Raw genomic sequence first — 24046 nt, 5'->3', positions numbered from 1 at the left:
AAGCCAGGAGAAATATTGCCAGACGAGCACCTGTTCCGTCTCAATGTAAGGGCGAAACAATAAAAAGCAGCTCATTCACATTTTCCCGCCTTTTTCCGGGTGATTCCCAGGCGGGAATCACCCGGAAAAAGGCGGGAAAATGTGAAAGGGAGCTGCTGCTCATAAGACAAGGCTGACTTATGAGCAGCAGTTCCTTTTTCTTATCAAAAATTACAGTAAGAGAGAAATATGCTGCACTTTTTGGTGATTTGATAGAAAAAAATATCAATTCTACAGCAGTAACAAAAACACCACTTGAAAGTAGACAGAAAAAGCTACGTTTTGATGTATACACTGCCCATGTGCAGATAAAACTGGTTGTGAAATTAGCTTAAATCAAAAGGTTTCTGAATAATTTCAAATGGTGAGAATCTAGAGTGTGTGGCGTTATCACGCTCTACGCTGATGATGCTGCGGTTACATTTTACAACATGCAGCGTCTTTAAACTGAGGCAGTGCAAATTTCACAACGGGCACACACGCATATTCAGTCAGATAAAGCACTTTAAACTTTGAATGATGGATGAAAACTATGACTGAGATACGGGGCTGTAAAGGTTGAACATAATGTGTAGCAAACTGAAGCACAACAAAAAGTAAAAATTGTGTTTTCATGTTTTTGCTTTGGTGTAATTATTACATTTCTGCTGAAATTAGATTTTTTTTTAATGCCAAGAAGCTTTTGGTGGTGACTCCACCCACAAAAGTCCAACACAGATGGAGCAGGCAGGGGCACACAGGACAGAGAAGCAGGTCAGATGTATTCAGACATAGGAAGAGGAAACATTTGTTGGTGAAGATTCTCAGTCATCCAGGTCATGGTCATTCCAAAAAAAGTAAAAAAAAAAAGAAGTAAAAAACAAAGCAACTGGACTTGTTTCCTTAACTTGTCCACCCATTACTAAGGGGTGGACCTGTTTCTGTTGTATTTGCATGTTATCTAAGCCATTACAAGGCCTTTGTTTGGGCAGTAGTATAAAGCTTGGTACTCCTCATTACTCCAGACTTTTTGAATTGAGAAAGCTTCCTGGAGAGGAAGCGAAACGTCTTCAACTACGGAAAACATGTTCAGTTGTTTTGTTTTTTACTTTTTTTACTTTCTTTGGAAGGAAACATTTGTGTTTTCCTGGTTTAAATCTTCCCCTCATGAGGAGAAACCCCCAAAACCAATCGCAGGATTCCGGTTCAGGAACCAACTGTTTAGTTTTCACACTCCAAAAAAAGTTAAAAAACAAAACAACTGGACTTTTTTCCGATGTTTGAAGACGTTTCGCTTCCTATCCAGGAAGCTTTCTCAATTTAAAATGTCTGGAGTAATGTGGAGTTGCAAGCTTTATACTACTGCCCGACAAAAGCCTTGTTATGGCTTAGATAACATGCAAATTGAACCAAAACTGGTCCACGCCTCTGCAATGGGGAGTGGTTAGGGTCGTTATTGGCCTGGCTTACAAGAGCGATGTTCTGATCACTCATATGGGGGTGAGGATTGAGGTGATGATTGGCCGGTTTTCACACTCACAACCAGCTACGGTTCTGGGAAGAGTCTAGGATCTGAAGATAACAACTAGAAAGGCTTCAGTCCATCCAAACCCTCCGAGCTTGAATAATACATGCACTCACCGGCTCTGTATAATTCATGGCTCCGTTACTGAAATGGACCAGAGACTGCAGAGCTCCTCCCTGCTGTTCCCGTATTTATCAGCCATAACTCCGCTAGAGCCAATCTCTGCTTTTACACCGAATTAAGCTGATGGCTGACTCTCTGTATCTAAAACCAGGTAGAAAGCACAAGCTATTTGTGTCCCCACCCTGCTGTGCAGAGCCGCCTCTCGCCCATTAGACCTAAAACAAGCAGACACCGATGCACGGAGCAAAGCTTCACAAATATGTTGTTTAAGACCCTGCGGTTCCAGTTTTGAGCTTCGACATGAAACAGACGGTTTTCCAGTGGGATGAAGGATGAGCTGGCAGACTGAACCGACCTGAAGCAGCAGCTCGCCCTCCGATAACGTGCCGTCTGCAGGTCCTGAAGTCGCGCTGCTATTTTCAGCCCTGATCTTGCTGGTGCCGTTGGGAGGTTGGTTTTTTAGCGCCACTACAAGAGCAAAGACATAAAAAAAAAAAAAACTGTTAGAGATGGACAAGAGGTTCCTACTGGGTTTCATCTACCAAAAGTAGTGATGCACGATATTAAAAATTTCAACCGATAGATAACCGATAATTTTCTGCTTTTCATGTCCGATACCGATTCCGATAAGTTCATACTCAATATATTTTTTGAATAATCTGCAGCTTGCGCTATGAAAAACAAATTATTTAGTAGCTCTGGCTTATCTATAACAGCAAACAAAAGGTTTTGGCTCTTCAAATGTTTTATACCATCACACAAAAAGTTGTAATTTGCTTTTAATAACAAAATACACAATTCAATTTAGAATACAAAGAGCATCCCTTAAAAATTACGGAACACATCTGTGGCTTAACTGCAAAGGAATTTGTGAAGTTCAAAAATAAAGCGCACCCTCTAAAATAACCACAGCAAAGGTCAAAGAAAAAAGTGCAACTTCTGCAAAGGTATTTGTGGTGTCAAGTCAAATAATTTTCGAACATGAAATCACTATATTTTAGGTATATATTATTAATTTATTTGTATTCATTCATTAACCCTTGAGTGCTTTTGATTTGACAATGTCGGCTCATTAGCCAGAAAGTTTGGACATGGCTGGCCTAGAAGATGCTTTGTGGGATCTGCAGCGCCTACACCACCATCTGGACCATCCAGGCTCTCACCGTGTTGTTCCATGATGAAGAGGTGACCTACCAGAACCGGCATGCCTTTGACCACGGGGACCCAGTTTGGAAACAAGGAGGTTCTCTCAAGCAGCAAGGGGAGATTAATAGAAGGGGGAAGTCTCCGAGAATCCGGAGACCAAAGGTCAGACCTTCTGCTGAACCCGACCCAGATTCACCACAGGGGTTAATGAGTCTGAAGCCGATTTATTTCCGGCAACACCACGGCCCGGAAGCAGAAACAGACACGGACATTAATGTGGCTTAATCTCCCCGCGATGACAACCGGAAGGCAAGCAGTTCATCTCGACTGTCAATAATTCAGAGGCAGAGGAGGGAATTTAGCTGTCTGACGTCACGGACGAAAGCCGGCGAGGAGAAGTAGAAGAAGAAAAAAAAAAACTGCCCCGGGCGAGTGCATGGAGGACGGGAGGGGACGTGTGTTGGCACAACGGAGGGCGACGAGCATGCAAACATCCATTACAAACGTCACAACAGACACGAGTTAGCAGAGCAGACGCCGCACACAGCCCGAGTCTGAGGGGAGGAGGATGCATCGCTGCAGAATGGCATCCATCGATGCAGAATCTGTGGTTCTGCATGCTGATCTGCAAGACGTTTGACTCACTTTCTGTTTTACTTTGTCATTTATCATTCAAATGCACATTGGCGTTATTTGTTGTTGTTTTTAGCTGCACATGTTTGAATTGTGGGTTCCCCCACATAGGATGGGCTCACGCCTGCATGGATCTCTGCAGCCATCGGTGAGCTTCTCGCACCATTCTGGATGAACAGTTGGCCATTAATCCTGGTGGAAATGGTTTAAATCAGCTGTTTTTTTTTTGGTACAGACCAAGCTTTTAATCGGAGGCCATAGTTCCTCCAGGTCCTGGATCTGCTCTAATGCCTTGGCCCGGTGGAACTGTGCATAGAAAGCCTCTAACGGGAGGCATAACCAGGTGGCCAAACACCTCAGCTGACTCCCGTAGACATGGAGGAGCAGGTCTGCACCAGGCTTTCCTCCATGGGATGTAGCGCCTCATCCCGTCACCTCCCGCCGACCATGGCTCTAATCCAGCTCCTCGCCTTTGTTGGCAGTGGTATAAAGCTTGGTACTCCACATTACTCCAGACTTTTTGAATTGAGAAAGCTTCCTGGAGAGGAAGCAAAACGTCGAAACGTCTTCAACTACGGAAAACAAGTCCAGTTGCTTTTTTTACTTTTTTTGGAATCCTCCTCTTAGGATTCTCTCTGAAGGTCCTTGGACAATTGGACTTAGGGCTGGACGGTAATTCAATAACAATACCTATCGATCGACAGACGTATATCGATGGTAGAAAAAGAAAAGTTCAATAGAACAGTTTTCTTCCTTTTGCATTCGAGCCTATCATGTAGGTTTTTATTACATCCTCCCAACCAATCACAAACACAGACCCAGGAACACTCCGCCCCCTTCAAAGAGTTCAGAGAGCACGGGTTCTGTAAAAACTTTTTTAAATACTTGCAGTTTTGGTGAAAAGTTGGTTGAAAAACCAACTTAGGGTGCTGGAGGACATCAGGGCCTATTTTTCTCACTCTGCTAAGTTCTCCTACTGCTCTCCAATCTGCATTGTTTGTTGTTATTTCAACTTTTAACATTTTGTTCTTTGTTATTTTTTACTTCATAGAAGGTACACCTGGTCTGGCGTTCTGTTAGCTGTGACATCATCCACTATTACCATCTAACATAGAAAGTACTCCTGGGTCAATGTGAGCTTCTGTGCTTTCTGTGTCTCTGCTCTGTCTTCTCTAAGCCCCAGTGGGTGGAGGCAGATGAGCGTTCACACCGAGCCTGGTTCTGGTTCTGCTGGAGGTTCTCCTCCCTGTTAAAGGGGAGTTTTCCTCTCCACTGTCGCTTCATGCATGCTCAGTATGAGGGATTGCTGCAAAGCCATCAACAATGCAGACGACTGTCCACTGTGGCTCTACGCTCTTTCAGGAGGAGTGAATGCTGCTTGGAGAGACTTGATGCAACCTGCTGGGTTTCCTTAGAGAGGAAACCATCTGACCAATATGCATAATCTGATTTAATTTGAATTTGGATAGTGCATTGAGATGACATGTATCATGAATTGGCGCTATGTAAATAAAATTTAATTGTATAAAAGGGTTGAGTCGTGTTTGTGTCTGTATCTAGGTCATTAAGCAACAGCATAAAGCACGACCAGGGCTGCACTATATATATATATATATATATATATATATATATATGTGTTTACAATTTGTTGATGATTATAGATCAATATGATTTATATTGTATTGATATGCTTTTTTTTCTATATCGTCCAGCCCTAATTGGACGGACCAGTCTCCAGCACAACGAGAGCCGTTAAATGACCCCTAGCCTTCTGAAAAAAAAGAGTAAAAAAACAAAGCAGCTGGACTTGTTTTCCGTAGTTGAAGACGTTTTGCTTCCTCTCTAGGAAGCTTTCTCAATTCAAAAAGTCTGGAGTACTGATGAGTACCAAGCTTTATACTACTGCCCAAACAAAGGCTGTGTAGGTTGGTTTAGTTGAACAGGGCAAATGGAGATTTCCAGGGTTAGGTGCATGAATCCGCAGTGTATTTCAGGAGTTGCGTCATTCGTGGTCTCCACAGCCACAGTCTTTAATTTGCTGCTGGAAGCACCATGAGAAAACCTCCTGGTTTCCTGGATTCGCCGACTCCTCTGCAGACTCCTCACGGCTGATCTAAGGTTTGAACCATGCCCCGACGCCGCAGCTTTTCTGGGTTATACAGAGGATACTGACAGAGTGGATTGGACTTCACGCCGCACCCTCCCCTCCTTTAAAGGCCTGTAAGCCTCCCCTGAGTGGATTATCCCCCCCACCACCACCCCACCCCCGTGTTTTTATTCTTTCATCTCCTCAGCAATGGGGCCGTCTCCCTAGACCTCCATTACTGGGTCGCTCAGCCTCCGGGACGAGGGTCGTCTCGTGGCCACGGGCGAGAAAAGGCTGGCTGGGTTTTCTCTTGTGTCTGGATGGCAGGAGAAGAGGAGGTCGGGCAGAGTTCAGGCACTTAGACGGAGATGGGCGCTCTGACCTCATTCTGACACGCGGGGCCGCGTGGATGTGTGCTCCGGTTCAATATAAACCCCGCCGTTAAAATATGCCCCACATACAGAGCCGTTCTGGTTGACCACGCTGGTGGAAGCGGCCTGGTTTGGGAAGCACGCCGACCCGTTCGGACCCCCTAACCTGCACGGTTCAGGCATCTGCTGATCTGCCAATCGGGCTGCCGGCTGTGTGAGCAAAAACAACCTCCTGCTCCTGCTTCGGCGCCTCCAGAATCACAGCTCTGCGCTCTCACGGCTCATCAGAACCGAAGTTCTCCTTCTGGATGATCTATTAACAACCGGCAGCTGAAGTGGAGCCGAATCTAAGCTCCTACAAATAAAAAACAGGAGGGAGAGGCGGGTCGAGACGTCGCAGGAGGAGTTTACCGATATGAAAATTTGGGTCGATATCCGATTTCCGATATTAATATTGCTTTTATGTCCGATAACCGATATTTACCGACGTGTGCACACATTTACGATAAGATAAGATAAGATAAGATAGGCTTTATTGATCTCACATTGGAGAAATTTACTTGTCACATCGGCTCAATAGTCAATAGTCAGAAGCAGGTGCCAAAATAGGAAAAGGTGCATCAGATATATTCAATGTATCTTCATATATACAGTGGATCAAAAGGAAAATGAGAAAAAAATAGAAAACTAATAGATAAGAATAAAAATACAGGCGAAATCGAAGTTACGTTACATTTTGTAAAAGTTTGTGGCGGATAAAAAACTATTCTAGCTGAGCTTTTGAATGTGGGTTATAGTCTGGACCTTCCACAGCGGCTCCTAATAACTTTGGCTACAAAATATATTTTTATTATAGTATTTAAATGATACAATTATAATAAATGCAGGTTTTAGCTGTTTTTTTCTCTGACTAATTGCTTTTAATTTTCACAACATAACGATGCTGAAAGTGGCAGTAATATTTCATTTTAAATCAATATTTTTTTCATTATGTTGGAAACTATGATTTTTTTATTTTTTTACGTCATTATCCACAAATATCTACATCCCATCCATCCTCTTTTTTTATTTTAAACCTCAAAATAGATATAAAAGGGCGTTTCCTTAACGATGAGAACATGTTTCCTACAGTAGATCTTTATAAAAAAATTATAAATTGTCTTTTTTCAAAAGGCCCCGCAACATCTGGGGCTCTGAACGAGTTTAATTCAACTGGACTGTAGGAAAAATGTCTCTTTAGACCGTAAAAAGCATTTTTATTTAAAAAACCCACAATGCATCGCTGTCACTTTAACATAACTGCATAACCAAATCCCTCACCTACCCCTCTTTAAACACAGATAATAGGGGCAACTATCTGGAAATAACCATCGGTTGTTAACATGGGCCCAGTTTTACTTATCGGACCGATACCGATATGTTGAAAAATGACATTAACATTGGCCGATACCGATGTTGATGCCGATATATATCGTGCGTTTCTAGACGGAAACCAAAGGTGGTCCACATATGAAATTCTTTTCCAACAGAAACCTGAAAGTTTGCTGAACTACAGGAAGCTTCTCTGAGCACATTTCCTGTCTGCAGCTCCAGACGTTTCCACATAATGAATTTAGGCTTTTATTACATGCACCACAGCATGATGCTGCCACCGCCATGCCTGAGACCTATTTCCTGCTATAGAAGCTCCATAACTCTCTCCTGAAGACATTTGGATGGTCCAGCTTTTGGAGCAGGTTTCGCGGGAACGTTTTTTACCGTTAAGGCGGAGCGCCTGAGTTGATCTGGCAGCAAAGGACCGAGACGTTTGCGTATGAACCGGACGCATCTGAGCTCGGTTGCCCTACCTGAGAAGAAGCTCTTGGTGCGCAGGTAGCTGACGCTGAGCCTCAGGATGGACAGCTTGTCCAGGCTGGAGATGACCTCCTCGGGGAAGGGCAGCAGGCTGGCGAGCCGGTCCAGTTCTGAGTTCAGGCGGTCGCGGTGGCGCTTGGATGGGTTGGTCTTGGTGCCCTCGGCAGCAGCGGGTTTGGCTCTGGAGAGGAGGAAAAACGCCATCATATATATTTTATATAGTATTTCTATTAGAACAAAATTTTGACCCGACAACTTAACAGTATGAACTATTTACAGTGCCTTATAAAAATGTCTACACTGCTTCACCTCCACCCTAGATCTCGGCTCTTCATCTACTTCCTGTAACATCCCGGCTCCTCTTGTGCTCCCTCACAACCTCGGCTAACCTTGAATCCTCCTCCGCAGGGCGAACCTCCATCTTTCTAGATGTTTCCTCCACCTGTTCCCTTCTCTCACCACAGATCACAATGTCATCTGCAAACATCATCATCCAGGAGGTCTTCTTCCAGGATTGTCCTGGATTTAGCTCCAGCCTAAAGCTGGTTCATCATGATGGGGCGTTCAGGGGGAGGTGCAGGGTTAGTTTTCCCGCACAAAAGCCATTCTACCTAATAAACTTGATAAAGTTTAATTTTGCTCTCATCTGTTTGCTGTGTCTCCTATAAGGAACGTGGCAAACTGCAAGTTTTATGATTTTCAACAACGTTCCTAATACCCAGCCTGGTGAGGCCATCCTGATCTCGCGAGCTTTCAAGGTTTCACTCGCAGATCAGTCTGGCTACTTTCCGTTAAAGAAATTTTGGAGCCGTTCACCAAACGAACGTCCAATCAGCGTTGGCTTTGAGGCGGGTTGAGGTGTGACGCAACGGGAAGCGCGACAGTTCAGTCTAAAGAACATGGCGGCTTCAGCCGATGAAGCTAGCGTTAGCGTGGCTATCGAGCAAGTTTTATCGGAATTACAGAGTATTTCTTCGCTGAAAGAAGAGCAAAACACTGCTCTGGAGGCTTTTCTTAGAGGAAAAGATGTTTTTGCTCTTCTCCCCACTGGTTTGGGCAAGAGCTTGTTGGTTGTGTTTTCGTCGTCGCTGTTAGTACGTCATATGCTTCGTTGATCTGATTGGTTTATTTGGCCCGTCTATCACAAACATAGGCCAATCAGCTAACCAGTATTTTCGCCCCTTCCCAAAATGACTTCAACGAAAGGTTTCCAGATGGATATGCGGAGCAAATCCATCTGGCGGAGTCAGGTTACCTAATGCCACCTTTCTAAAACAAAAGCCAGATTTATGGATTGCACCACTAATATTTGTCCTGTGGACAGATTCTACCACCTGAGGCGTGGATTTCTGCTGCTCCTCCAGAGATACCATGGTCCTCCAGGCTTCTTCTCTGATTAATAATCTAGGTAGACGTCCATGTCCTGGTAGGTCTACAGGTGGTCCCTCCTCTGTCCAGGTCCAGATGATGGGAGATGTTTAAACCTTGTTGTAGGACCTGATCCTGCTTTAAACTGTTAAACTGGACCAGAACGTTCTCCCTGACCCGTCTGCTGGGTTCCTTGGTCTCCGTGATGCTGGGATTTCCTCTAATGTTCTAATAAAGAACCTCCGTTTACTGATTAGGTGACTTCTGAAGGGCTTTATTTTGGGGTTTCAGAGTAGAGAGGCCTATATTTTTCTCCCCTTTCACATTCACGCGTCAGCAAAAACACAAAAGCCGTAAAATAACTTGTGAGCGTAAAATATTTAGTCACTAAATTACTGAGCTTACGTTGACGGGGGAAGGAAAGGCCCAGCTCAGTTTCCAATTACTAAAAATATTTCTGTTGCCATTGTGAAGAAAACTGTTCCAGTGAAGACGAAACAACCCAAAGCTGCAGCAGAGCTGAGTAATGTAAAAGAGCACAAGAGGAGCCGGGATGTTACAGGACGTAGAGCCAAAGAAGGTGGAGGATTTCAATTAGGGCTGGATGATAATTCAATAATGATATATGGACGGATATCGATGATAGAAAAAAGGAGCCAATAAAAAGTTCAATAGAATAACAGTTTTCCTTCCTTTTGCATTTTAGCCATGTAGGTTAATATTACAGTCATCACATCCTCTCAACCAATCACAACGCAGACCCAGGAATGCTCCGACCCCTAAGCCCCGCCCCCTTCAAAGAGGTCACAGAGCATGTGTTCTTTTTGTCTTTTTTAAAAACTTGCAGTTTTGGTAAAAAATTGGTTGAATAAAGAGTTTTAATTCAGTGTTTGTGTGTCTGGGTCTGAAAACAGGTTGGTAAGAAACAGCATAAAATTGCCAGGGCTGCACGTAAAATATATGTTTTGAATTTGTTGATAATTATCGATATCGATCATTATGCTTTTTTTTCTATATCGTCCAGCCCTAGTTTCAGAGTCAACAGTCCAAAGCAATGGTGAGCATGGAAAAGAGGTGAAGAAACGCGTCCAAGCAGGGATGCTGAGGCTGGAACAGCCAGGCGGGGAGGAGAGGAAGACCAAAGAGGAGATTTATGGATGGAGTTAAAGAGGACATGAAGATGCAGAAGATAAGATTAGATGGAGAACGATGACTCGCTGTGGCGAGCCTTAAAAGGGAAAAGCCCAGAGAGGAATAATAATAATAATATAATATCAAGAAGAGACAAAAAAAGATCACATCCATGCAAAAATGCCCTAAGGAGATGCAGAATGATGAGGAGAAATATAGGAAAAATAATCCATCTAATTAGATAAAACATCAGAAACTGCATAAAAGCTGCAAGAAAAGGCCCCAAAGCCTAAAAAGAATGTGACCAGACTAAAGACGCTCACAGGGGGAAACAACCTCACAACCGTCGTGTCTGAAGAAAAAAAGACGCAGCTGCAGAAAAAAAACCATAATCTACAAATATAAGAGTCAAGACGTTTCTACATTAAAAACCAACACATTAAATAAATAAACTCTGATGCTACAAACTAAATACTCTCTAATACACAATAAAAAAAACAGGCCTCAGAGTGACACGCTGTGTGGGGCCTGCTGGGGCCCCAGGCTTTAATATCTCTTGATCCGCTCCTGGATAATCTGCTAATTAACCAGGAGCTAATTAACTGTATGGCCAGGCTGCGGCTCCCACCTGCGGCCCACAGGGGGCGCTGCGCAGACCTCCAGAATCCATAATCCCATGTTTACAAACTGCTGAACAGGGACGACTTAAAGTGTAACTAATAGGTCTTACATGTCCAGAATTAGTGACGCGCGGCCCTCAGCCGGCGCAGTTTCATAATAACTCACCCTCTTTGCGCCGGTTTCCTGCGCTTCCTCCCCGCGTACATGTTTGCGCTCATCTATGCTCGCTTTGTGATCGGTGAACTCCGACAGAAACCGTCCCGGAGGAATCCGCTGGCACTCCCGGAGCGCACGCCAAAACGAGGGTTCCCGGCGGCCGCTGCGCCGCTTGCACGCATTCCGCACCGGCGCCCGCGGGAACAGCGGCAAAAAAAAAGAGAGAAGAAGCTAATCCGTGCGCAGGGAGGAGGATAAATAAAAGCAGGAGTCCGGAATGAGCGCAGGGGGGTCCGTGTGGCTGCGCTCGGTGCGTCGGGGAAGGTCGAAGTGGCGCAGCTCGCTGCGCTCCCCGACGTGCGTCAGATCCAGCGGTCCGCGGAGACGACAGAGCCGGTTCTGAAGCTCACACCATGCAGGCGGGGAAACATCTCTGCAGAACCCGGAGAAGTTCGGCTCCCTGCCTCCATCGGCTCCTCTTCCTCCTCTCCCTCCTCCTCCTCCAGGATCTCCGGCGCTCTGCGGCCGGAGCGCGCTTCCAGGGATCTGGCAGGACCTCGGGAGCGCGCATGCCGCGGGCTCAAATGTGACGTCAGAGGGAAACCAAACGCGCGTTTTTTTGTTTTGTTTGTTTTTTTACTAAAAGGTGTTGATTTAGTCGAGGTCAGTCTGCGGGTTTGCGGTTTGAAACCCGGACGTTGCGTCACTTTAAATTAGGGCAAAGTTTAAATCCCCGCTGTTTCCAAGTACAGAAGTCAAAGTCACAACAGCAGATAAACCTTCTGGGAAACATGAGGATCCACAGTTCAAACCCACGGTGGATGTTCTGCAGACCTCCCGGGGAGCCTCCTGCTTCCAGCGGCCTCCCTGCTCCTGCACGCCTGGATGAAACGCGTGGCTCCTCAGTTCCACGCATTTGATTCAGGTGTGTTGCAGCAGCAGGGATGCATCTTAAAGCTGCAGGATGCTGTTCCCGACGTAAAGGTTCCCTGGATGTAAATCTCCTTCAGGAGGTAAACAAACAGTGCTGTGACCTTCAGTCCCCTTGAAGGGACCTAACTGAAGGTCAATGGCAACTTGTGCTCTGTACCTTTTAGGGCACATGTCAAAGCAATTTATCCGGCCCACAAGAGCCAAAAAAGGGATATCATGTCATAAAGTAGAGACATATACCCTTTTAAATTATATAAAGTGGCTAAAAATGTTCCTCCTGTAGTGATTTTTGATTTTTTTTAACTGTGTAGTAACAGCATCCTGCCACTAGATGTCACTGGTTTTCCCACAACACATTAAAACAACCCAGAAATGTCCAAAAACAGAAAAGTGACGCAGAATGACGAGTTTAAAGTGTATTTCAAACAAATTTCAACTTTCATTTTTTTTTTTTTTTTGCTGATAAACTGTTCAAATGGGCCTAAGGTGCTACTTTAATGTTATTGTTAAAGTTTTTACATTTTTTGTGATCTGGGTCAGTGTTAGTGTCTGTATCTAAAAATAAATCGCTAAGCAACAGCATAAAATGGTCAGGGCTGCACTTAAAATACGTTTTGACTTTGTTGATAATTATCTATATCGATCAATATAAATATGTTTTTTTTCTATATCGTTCACCTCTACAATGATTTACACATCGCTTTCGAACATAAAAATCTCACAAATTTATGTAAAATAGCGCACGATCGTAATTTATGGAGCTGGTAAAACTAAAAAAATAAAATAAATCACAATATATTTTAGTTTGTTTCTTTTATTTTTGGCCTTTAGGTACAATTAAAACTATGGACCAAGAAGGAACCCTCTGCACCTTCAAAGTTAAATGAAATTTGCAGCTTTGTTCCTTAAGGCGGGAATTACTGAGCTGTTTGGCCACAGAGACAAGAAGCACGTTTGGAGGAGTCCAGGTGAGGATTGTTGATAATTATCGATCCTTCTCCTGACGCTGGACCTGTCCAGGTCCCGGATGGAGGACCCGACTGTTGCATCCTGGACCTGGAGGAAGAGACACCGCCCAGGGACGGAGGACGTGTCGAAAACAAACCCCCGGAGACCGGTTACAGTGATCAGCTCACCTTTAATGTGGCGGAGATTTACAGTCGGACCCAAACACACAAGATACAGGGTTCAGAGGCAAAAAAACAAAAAAAAACAAACAAACATTTGGAGCAAATTCACAAGGTGGAGTAAAGAGGAAGCAGGAGGCGTGTGTACGAGCTGTGCAGGAAAACAAAATACAAAATAACAGAGGCGTGGGTCAAATAAAGGCAAAGATACATCGTTACGACACAGGATATATGAAAGAAAAAGTCAGTACGGACGTCTGTACAAACGAGGGTAGATACTGCATAATGAAGGCCTGGCTTTTCAAAAGTATAGGTAAGGTATTAAAGGCTTTTTTTTTTTTATAGTGTAAGAGCGAGTAACAATATATATTTATATCTCTATACATAGAATACTTTGTGAAACAAAGGCACTGACGGAGAGGAGATCACGCCTCCAGACGAAGCGCTTCATCTTGGGTTTTTTTTTTTTATTGTCTTGACTGAATCTGAGCTCCAGACTTTCAATGATTCCAAGAGATGTTTCTTTTTCATTAATTTACTGTAAAATACCAACTGGAGCTGGAGATTTTGAGCCAGAAACTAGTGAGAAAGGTGGTGCTAAACGCCGGATAGCAAACATTTTTTCCCCCAGAGTCGCCCATAGACGACGTCTGGATCTACGCGTCTTTTGGCTTTAACGCGGGACAAACCCACGCACGGCGGGACCTGAGCAGTGGACATGGCTTCTACTGCGTCTGAGGACAAAGATGTGAAGAAAACGGTTTAGTCGATGGGTTCTGGGATAACGTTCCCTTTGGTATCCTCGGGAGCAAAGCTTCCCGCGTGACTTTGGTTACGATAATTTGGTTCTCACACCAACGACTCGGGTCAGGTTTCCCCTAAAGTCCGACGGGAATCGCTAGTCTTCTCGTTTCTGGGAGAAGCGCTGTCGGAGTTGGCTCAGTTTGGGCTGAACGGTTCAAACCGGGTGGATCAGAAGGCATTTATTTATGACTCCGTGTTTTTCCATTTCTTTTCCTTGTCTAATATTTACAATAGCTGCCTTTTATAACCGTTTTACTTCTGTGTTTTGCTGCTGGACGGGTTTAAGGACGCGAGCCTCGTTAGAATAAACCAAACAATTAATTTTTAATGTAGTGCAAATAGAGCGCAGCAAGGATTATTTCTTTAAAAAAAAAAAAAAAAAAAGAGAGGAAAAAATATAAGTGCTAAAGTCTTAATTTGTGCCCGTTTCGTCGTTAAAAGTGGCGTCAGGAAGTGTTTCTGTGCTTTGGCAAAAAGCGTAAAAGAATCTCAACGTTTGGCTTCGTTTTGTCTTAAAAGCAATTTGGTCGATTTTTAACGCAATTTTTAAAACTTTTTAAAAGCTCCCTCCTCCCTCCCCCCAGACAAGATAGGAGCAAAAACACAGAAGAAAAAAAATAAAATAAAATAAAACAAAAAGAAACATCTGGCTCAGAGACAAAGCTTTAAAAATCTACAAACAAGCAGCTGTTTTCACTGAATCGACTCGACTTTCGGGCTCTTGATCGGACGATGATGTCGCTCCGTTGTACGTTTTTCCACCCCCCCCCCCCCCCCCCTATGGGGACAGCTGAAATGGACTAAATGGAGACGGATATGAACGGCGATAAAACAGTGATCCGTCCGATCCGTCCCGGCGTTCGGATCAGGAAACCGAGCCCAACGTTTGTGCGCTGAAGACGACAGCGGAAAAACACGCGGTCGGTTCCGTATTCTCGTTCTCTTTCCGAAAGTTCGCCTTGAGCGCGGATGAAACGGGCCGACGAACGGAGGCGGCGCCGTAAAGTGCAATACCACTAGTGGCCACTAGGCTACCGGACTGTCCTGATGGGGTGGCGCTCATTTATTCCATTGTGGACGGGTTCTCCCGGTGGCGATTGAGGCGACTGGCGCCCCCTTGTGGGCGAAGCCAAAAACGACTCGCGTTCTGTCACGTTTTAGCCGGATTTCTGACGTCTAAACTCGCTTCCCCTTGCGTTATCAAGTGTTGTAAGTAAACGTTGTTTTTTTTTAATGCTTTCTGTTCGTCTCCAGACGCTCCTGATTGATTTTGCGTCGCGGTTCACGTCGGAAAATGTGGCTGGGGAAAAAAAAACGCCCCGCAGAGATCACAGTTGTTTCTCACCGCTAAATGTGAAGGACTTTATTTATGGGACGATTTGGATTCCTTTATAACTAAATATCAATAGAATAGATGATGATCATCCAAATCGCTTAATAAGTGCTACAACAGATGCTTGAAAAGCTCCGATCTGATGGACAGTAGTGGAAAGCCGTTTAATTAGACGTTTTTCCATATGATATCACTTGCATCTCTCCCTCAGCTTTGATTAATCGTCTGCCCTGTCTCCTGATTTCCTTCCCGTCTGGACGTCTTCGCCTTGAGCAGACGCCGCCAAACCGTTTCAGTTCTTCAGTCTAATCCGCTTTAGTCCACATCCAGTCTTTAAGGTTCTCCTCCTCGCCGCTATTTGTTCTGCGTGAGGCACGTGTTCCCGTTGGGCAGCAAGGCGAAGGGCAGCCCTCCGTTCCCCACCAGGGGACGGCTGTCCATCTGTGGAGACACCGAGCACAGCTTCAGAGGCTGCATGAATTCTGGGTAAATCACACAACATTCTCTAATACAGGGGTGTCAAACTCATTTTGGTTTAGGGGCCGCATTCAGCTTAATCTGATCTCAAGAGGGCCACACGAGTAAACTCATTGCAAGATTAAATAGAACTAATAAAAGTGGACTTTTTGTTGATTTTTATATTAAATGAATTTCACTTTTACACAATATATTATGAATAACCTCAGCGTTTTTAAAGAAAAGTATGAGCAATTTCAACAATACTTTTACTCAGTTAAACATTTACTTAAGTGCATTATGCATAAGAACTGATCACAGTGATTGTACAATGTTGAAAAACATTTATTCACATTTTTTTGGATTAAAAAACACTGTCCTGCATGACAAAATACATCAAACAGATAAAAATTAAGAAATTATTTAAAATCAATTTTCCACATCTGAAGCTAAGTGCTACAATCTGCTGATTAAAACACAGCGCCCCTCGTGGACAATATAGGAACTGCATATTTTCAATTAAACAAAGTACATGTTTTTTTCAATAATTGTTTTATCATTCTCTTCCTTTTATCTCTTCTTTCTTTCACCTTTTCTTTTTCTCTTCTTGTTCTTCCTTTCCTCTCCTACTTTCCCATTGTAGTGTCCATATCATTTGAGATATTCCCCGCATGAATCATAATAAAACTATTCACATTCATAAATCAAGCAGAGCACTATGGCAAAAGCAGTACTGCTCCACTTGTGAAAAGTCAAATCTGATGAGCTCTTTTTGGCATTAAGAAAACAATTCTTATTGACACATTGCCAGACAAGACACTGAAAAAAAATAAAAGATTATTATTATTTTTTTGACTAATGATAATGCATTTAGCCACCAGGCCGGACTAAATTGTTCGGCAGGCCGGAACAATTTGACACCCCTGGTCTAGGAGGCTAAAGAGTAATCAATGAATCAAACCTGCGTGTTTTCACTGAAGTGTAGGAAGTGTTGTTGCATCGTCAGGCCGTTGGACTTGAGGCCGGCGGCCATCTGGTAGGCGGCGGCGTCTTTAGGGGTCGGCAGCGCCGCCACGGTCTCGCCTCGGGCCAGAGCCTGGTAGTAGCAGGGCGTCTTGGAGGGCGCCTGGAAGGGGTCGGGGATGACGCCCGCCGGGCCGTGGTGGACGCCGTTGGACAGGCGCGGCGCCGCCGGGTTACTGAACATGCAGTCGAGCTGATCGGGGAAGGCGACGCTCTCCGGGGGCCAGAAGGCGTTGTTGACGCTCGCTTGAAACCCGGATGCTCGGTTGACGGCGGCGGCGGCCATCTGCTGCGGCACGTCCGGCGGCTGCAAGGCGTAGCGGGCGGAGGCGGAGTCTGCACACAGGCTGCTTGAAATATTCGGGGCGTACGGCTCTACAAAGTTCTGGGGCGCGTCTGAGTCGGTCCACTGGTTGCCTTTAAAGATAAAGACGGGGTTTAAGGCTGGGTTCTGGTCGGGGGCGGGCCCCCCTACGCGAGGGAGCCCCTGGGCCGCCGGCGCCGTCTGCTCGGCCATCAGCTGCCGGGTCAGGTCTGCCGGGCTGCTTCTGAACAGCCTCTGCTGACTCTGCGTCTGGCGACAGGAAGGGTTGAACACGGGGGCGCCGCTCGGCTGCAGGGGGGGCGGAGCCGGCCCCCGCAGGCCGTTCAGCCCGGGAGAACCCGCGGCAGGGAAGTCCAGGTGGCTCAGCTTGGCCGTGCCAGACAGAGGAGGCGGCGGCCCTCCGTTGGGGGTGGGCTGGTTCTGGGGCGGGACGGCCCAGCCGGAGCTCTGCTGCCTGCCGAGGTCGGAGTCGTGGCTCTGGGGGCGTTTGTCCAGCTGCTCTGGGAAGACGAGGCCGGTCTCGGCCTGCAGCTGCTCCGCCACGTAGGACAGGATGTCGCTGCTGAGGACGTCGCTCAGGTCGTCCCTGAAGACGTCGCTGCCGGACTGGAAGAGCATCAGGGAGTTCTCCCAGCTCTGCAGCTCCTCGGGCCCCACGTCCACCGCCTCGATCAGATCCGAATCCCCGAAGATCTGCTCCAGGGTCTCCACCACCTCCCGGATGGTGGGGTCCGCGGCCAGCCCCGGGCCGCCGTGCGCCGGCTTGGCCTCGGGCTCCCTGGGGATGCTGACGGTGGCGTGGCTGTCCTGGAAGGCCACGTCGCTGATGGAGCTGAGGAGGTTGGGCGCCTCGTGTTGGCAGTAGGCGGCGCGGTCCTGGCTCAGCAGGCAGCCCAGCAGCGAGTTGGCGTTCTCGGACTCGCCGTCGACTTTCCGCTGCTTGGGGGCGGAGCAGAGGTCCGGGGGGTCCAGGCTCAGCGGCAGGTCGTACAGCTGCGCCTCCCCGGTGGCAAAGTTGAACGGCAGCTGCAGCTGCCGCAGGCGCAGCTGCTCCTCCCCCTCCTGGTTCCTGCGGAGCAGCGAAGCGGATGGTTCAGCGCCGCCGAGCGACCCTTTAGCCAGACGGCGGTGAGCGCAGACGGACTTACGTGAGGGCCCTCTGCCGGGCCACGATGAACTCGGGCCTCCCGTCTTTGTAGACCAGCCGGGCGTTGGACTGGACCCACACCCAGCGGCGGTCTTTGGCCAGAAGCCTGAAGAAGGTGAAGCCGGTCTCTCCGGTCCGGATCACTGCGGAGAGTCAACGTTACCGTCAGAAACCACTCATCAACGCTTCATCAGATCCTGTCAGAAGACTTTCACTAACAGGAAATGTTTCCTGTGATCAGTTTTTATCAGAACGTATGACTACTAAGGAGAAAAACAAGGAAAAAAAGGGGAAAAAAAGAAGAAAAAAAAGGAAAACAAGAGAGAAAACAAGGAGAAAAAAAGAAAAAGAAGAGAAAAAAAGAAGAAAAAAAGAAGAAGAAAAAAACCCCACTCATCAACGCTTCATCAGATCCTGTCAGAAGACAGGAAATGTTCTCTGTGATCAGTTTTTATCAGAACGTATGACTACTAAGGAGAAAAAAAAGGAAAAAAAGGGGGAAAAAAAGGGGGAAAAAAAGGAAAAAAAAGGGAAAAAAAGGAAAATAAAAGGAAAAAAAGAAGAAGAAAAAAAGAGAAAAAAAGAAGAGAAAAAAAGAAAAGAAAAAAACACTCATCAACGTTTCATCAGATCCTGTCAGAAGACTTTTACTGACAGGAAATGTTTTCTGTGATCAGTTTTTATCAGAACGTATGACTACTAAGGAGAAAAAAAAAAGGAAAAAAAAGGAAAAAAAGGAAAAAAAGAAGAAAAAAAGAGAAAAAAAGAAAAAAAAGAAGAGAGAAAAAAAAAAGAACGTATTACTATTAGTTAACATACCGTATGTTTCAGACTATAAGGCGCGCTTAAAATCATTATTTTTCTCAAAAGGTGACGCTGCGCCTTATATATGATTAAAGTTGTGCTTACTGACTGATTTTATGTCAAAAATCTGTTAAAATGTGTAAATATGACTTTGGTTAGCAACAAAGCTGCTCCGCTCAATGGATATTAGGAGCATTACGGTACACTGTGTCACTACACTGCAAAAAGGGAACTAAAAGTAAGTGAAATTTTCTTGAAATTAGTGTATTTTTCCTTGATTTGAGCAGCTTAATAATATTATCTGCCAATGGAATGAGTATTTTGACCCTTAAAATAAGATAATTAGATATAACGCACTTGAAATAAGTTGATGGAGATGAATTGTTCCTATTTTAATTGCAAATATCTTATTATATTGGCAGATCATCTTATTTACCTGCTCAAATCAAGGATAAATACACTAATTTTAAGAACATTTTACTTATTTTTAGTTCCGTTGTTGCAATGTGACAAGAAGATACTTCATTTATCTATAGTAAAATATTCTATAAACCATAAGTTTCTTTCTTTCTGCAAATATTAATGCATATATTGCAGAACTAAATTACCTTTACATTTGCCATTTTTTACAAGCTGAAGGTGTAAAGAGCCACAGGTTGCGGAGCCATGAACTACACTGCAAAAAGGGAACTGAAAGTAGATAAAATCCTCTTGAAAATAGTGTATGTTTCTCTGATTTGAGCAGGTATTATAAGATTATTTCCCAATAGAATAAGATTTTTGCACTCTTATTTAAAGTGCAGGATAGCTAATTATCTTATTTTAGGGGTAGAAATTCTCATTCCATTGGCAAATAGTTTTATTTAGCTGCTCAAATCAAGGAAAAATATGCAAATTTTATGAAAAGTTTACTTACTTTTAGTTACCTTTTTGCAGTGTATATCAGTATTTACAATCAATTTATGCCATTAGGTCTTATTTTCATCAAAAAATATGTAAATCACGTTCTTTTTTGCGGATATCTGAATAAAGTTTAGAGGCTTTCGTACCTTTTTCATGGATTTAACTTGAATTTATATTTGATTTAAATTTCTTTTCAAGGAATATAGCCTTTTTTTCACTGTACTTCCAGGTTATGTGTAACCGTTCTAATTATTTGTGCCCGTATTGCAGCATCTTTTCTTGCCAGAACCAGAACGTGCGGCGGCGGCGCAGTAAATGTGTGGACGGACACGTACTGCGCAGGTGCTTGTCGGCGCAGTACATCATGTCGGCGGCGTGGATGAAGCTGTAGCCGGAGCCCTTCATGCTGATCTCCACCTCGTTGTAGCCCAGAACCATCTTCCCTCTGTGGACACGGACAAGGCGTCAGCTCCACGCGTTTAACCACCATAACCCGGACCCAGAAGCTCCACAGCACTTACTTCCCGTCGATGCCGATGGGCGTGAAGTCCAGCTTGTGTTTGGTCTGGAAGATCAGCGTCTTGGTGCGGATCTCCAGGATGGACGGCTGCTGCAGCGGCGTGGCGATGGCGAACAGGGCCAGCTGCGGCGGGACCAGCGCCCCGTTCTCCGACAGCCGTTTCTGACCGTGCAGGAACTTCAGCCGGCCCCGGAAGTTGAGGGCCTGTGGGGGAAGGGAGGGGGCAGAGCTGAAAGCGTCTGATGCGTTCGTAGCATGAGAAGAAGGCAAGAACGTGCGCTTACCAGGAAGCCGGAGGAGTTATCCAGGAGGCAGCGGAAGCGGCAGCAGAAGTTCCTCTCCAGGAAGGAGGAGTTCTCAGGAGGCATGGCCTGCAGGTCGTAGGCGACCACGTTGGTGCTGATCTCAGCGCTGCTCTGCTCACCTGGAGCGACGATATATTAAATAATTATTTATGCTCTTTAACAATGCATTATGGGAAAACCTGCTCAGTTATATAACTTGTTTCACTTGTTTTTGAGTTCACATAAAACCAAGAACAACATGTGTTATTTTGCTATAACTTGTTTTAACTTGTGGTGGGAACCTATGACAATGTGTTGTGGGAAAGACTGATTCTGTATTCCTTATTTTGTGCTTATATTTGCTGTATTCTGAGTGCGCTCATATTATTTTTGCTTCGCACACTGCTGAGATGCTGGGAACGGTTTCTGTTTTGGAAACATGTTTTGAGAAACAGGGCAGCTGTGGAGGGAGAGATGGCCACTCTCGCTCCACATCTGACTCTTTGTTTACAAGTATATAAAGAGGAGACTGCCCTCAGCCCGGTGAGTCTGCCGTGAGTTCGTGTGTGGAATACCGGCATCGTGAACGCTGATCTTAACCTAGGACTGAGGGCTCCCAGTTCGTGTCAATGGTAAGAGCTGATTCTGAGAATCTGTTGAGCGTCACGCCTGTTTGAAAGCTTGTTGCTTTAATGCTTGCTACTTTGTGTGTGTGAAGAGCTTGCTGATTTGTGTTGCTGTATTCTGTGGGGAACAATAAATGTGGGCAATTATTATTCTAACAGAACAGTGTTTGTCCTTATTTGTGTACGTTGCCGATTTCTCCCGATCCTGAAATAAACATTTCATAAAACAAGCGACGACACACACCCGAGTCAGGAGACACTTTCACTTTCACCCTGCTCCCATAAGGTCTGACCTCTGGTCCAAACGTGGAGAGCAAAAAGCTCTGAGTGCACTGCAAAAACTGAACTAAAAATAAGTTAAAATGTTCTTTAAATGAGTGTATTTGTCCTTGATTTGAGCAGATAAATAAGATTATCTGCCAATAGAATGAGTATTTTTACTCCTAAAATAAGACATCCTACACTTGAAATAAGACGATGAAGATGATTGTTCCTATTTTACGTGCAAAAATCTTATTCCATTGGTAAATTATCTTATTTACCTGCTGAAATCAAAGATTAATACACTAATTTTAAGAAAAGTTTAGCTATTTTTAGTCCTGTTTTTGCAGTGTGTTGGTAAATAAACCTGATAAAGAGGAAACTAAGTCTAATATAACAGAATAAAACAGATGGGAAACTATAAGAAGAGTTCAAAAAACAAAACAAAAATAACATCTAAAACTGACTTTCTAAGAGAAAACAAAAGACTTGCACATTTAACTACAAAAAATATTTACTAAGATTTATACAAAACAAGCGAAGCAAAGAGAAAAACCACCAAAACAAAGGCTGGAGGGAAGCGCAGAGCAAAAACACACTAAACTAAACTAAATAAGTAACATTTTTCTTGAAATTAGTGTATTTGTACTTTATCTGAGCAGGTAAATAAGATTATCTGCCAATGGAAGAAGATTTTTGCACCTAAAATAGGAAGAATTCATCTCCATCAACTTATTTCAAGTGCAGTATGTCGAATTATCTTATTTTAGGGGTAAAATTACTCTTTCCTTTGGCAGATAATCTTATTTAACTGCTCAAATCAAGGACAAATAGTAATAGTAATAGTCATTTCAATGACAAATACAGTAATTTAAAGAAAATTTTACTTATTTTTAGTGTAGTCTGTTGTTGAAGTGTTCCCTCCAGCCTTTGTTTTGGTGGTTTTTCTCTTTGCTTTGCTTGTTTTGAATAAATCTTAGTAAATAATTTTTGTAGTTAAATGTGCAAGTCGTTTGTTTTCTCATAGAAAGTCAGTTTTAGACGTTTTTCTCTCTATTTTTAACTCTTCCTATAGTTTTAGTTCTGTTTTTGCAGTGCAGAGCAAAAACTGAAAAAAGACGAACATTTAAACTAAACACAAAACAGACGGAAAACCTGGACAATAAACCATTAAAAGGCTAGAAAACTTTCTACAAAACACAAAGAAGCCACCAAAAACGATGAGATAAATCACAGATTAAGTAAGGAGCTGTAAGAAGAAAGCGTAAACAGCAGGAAGGAGACGGCAGCTGCTGTCTGTACGGGTTTCCGGGTTCGGACCTCCGGCTCAGGCGGACTTACTGGGACTCTCGGAGCCGTCGGCGTCGGAGTTGAGGGAGAAGTGCAGCTGGCGTCTGAAGAGCGCGCGGTCGTCTGCGTGGATCAGCTCGAAGACGCTCTGATGGACCACGTCCGACTGAAAGGAGAGGACACGGAGCTCGTTGGTGTTCTGCTGTTTCTCAATTCTTTTCCCTGATTCCTGATCAAGCTCTTTTCTTTTAGTCCCTTGCAAAAAGGGAACTAAAAGTAGGTAAAATCCTCTTGAAATCAGTTTTTTTCCCATGATTTGAGCAGCTAAATAAGACGATTTGCCAGTGGAATAATGTTATGCGTCTTATTTTAAGTGCAGGATTATCTAATTATTTTATTTTAGGGGTAAAAATACTCATTGCATTGGCAAATAGTCTTATTTAGCTGCTCAATTAAAAGAAAAAATACTAATTTCAAGAAAAGTTTACCTACTTTTAGTTCCTTTTTCGCAACGTACGAACAGGAGAAACGTCTGCAAATATGAAACACTGCAAATATGAAACTAAAAGTAAGTGAAGTTTTCTTGAATTGAGTGTATTTTTCCTTGATTTGAGCAGCTAAATAAGACTATTTGCCAATGGAATAAGATTTTTGCACTTAAAATTATAACTATTCATCTCCATCATCCTCCATCAAGTGCAGGATGTCTAATTATCTTATTTTAGGGGTAAAAATACTTGTTCCATTGGCAAAATAGTCTTTTTTAGCTGCTCAAATCAAAGGAAATACACTCATTTCAAGAAGATTTGACTTACTTTTAGTTCTCGTTTTGCAGTGAATGAGTTAGAAGTTGTTTACACTGAAAAAAGGGAACCAAAAGTAAGTGCAACTTTCTTGAAATTAGTGTATTTTTCCTTGATTTAAGCAGGTAAATACGACTATTTGCCAATGGAATAAGATGTTTTGCACTAAAAATAGGAACAATTAAGCTCCATTGTCTTATTTCAGGAGCAAGGTATTTAATTTACTTATTTAATGGGTAAATATACTCATTCCATCGGCAAATAGAGTTATTTAAGTGCTCAAATCAAGGTAAAATACACTAATTTCAAGAAAATTTTACTTTTAGTTATTTTTTGTAGTGTAGTAATAATGCTCTCCAGGTGTGTTCAGTGTAA

The 24046-nt window shown here is 44.0% G+C and overlaps 2 protein-coding genes across 2 annotated transcripts in view; both read right to left on the bottom strand.

Annotated features, from left to right (window-relative positions):
- The window catches only part of LOC105917026 (aryl hydrocarbon receptor), a 37848-nt gene extending 26241 nt beyond the window's left edge, over positions 1–11607 (bottom strand). Inside the window, exons 1-3 of the mRNA XM_012851691.3 lie at positions 11042–11607; positions 7750–7937; positions 2022–2134 (exon numbers count right to left, since the gene is read on the bottom strand). Coding sequence (XP_012707145.2) covers positions 2022–2134; positions 7750–7937; positions 11042–11094 — 354 coding nt within the window. The 5' untranslated portion in view covers positions 11095–11607. The remainder of the gene's footprint in view (positions 1–2021; positions 2135–7749; positions 7938–11041) is intronic.
- A 1476-nt stretch (positions 11608–13083) lies between these two features.
- The window catches only part of ahr2 (aryl hydrocarbon receptor 2), a gene marked incomplete in the record, with an annotated part of 32600 nt that continues 21637 nt past the window's right edge, over positions 13084–24046 (bottom strand). The window contains 7 exon segments of the mRNA XM_036128002.1: positions 13084–15670; positions 16647–18102; positions 18182–18323; positions 20223–20332; positions 20409–20611; positions 20692–20831; positions 22920–23034. Of these exon segments, the coding sequence (XP_035983895.1) occupies positions 15584–15670; positions 16647–18102; positions 18182–18323; positions 20223–20332; positions 20409–20611; positions 20692–20831; positions 22920–23034 (2253 nt within the window).

The sequence above is a fragment of the Fundulus heteroclitus genome, chromosome 24, assembly GCF_011125445.2.
Source record: "Fundulus heteroclitus isolate FHET01 chromosome 24, MU-UCD_Fhet_4.1, whole genome shotgun sequence".
NCBI lineage: Eukaryota > Metazoa > Chordata > Actinopteri > Cyprinodontiformes > Fundulidae > Fundulus > Fundulus heteroclitus.
This window is presented reverse-complemented; position numbering and strand designations above follow the sequence as displayed.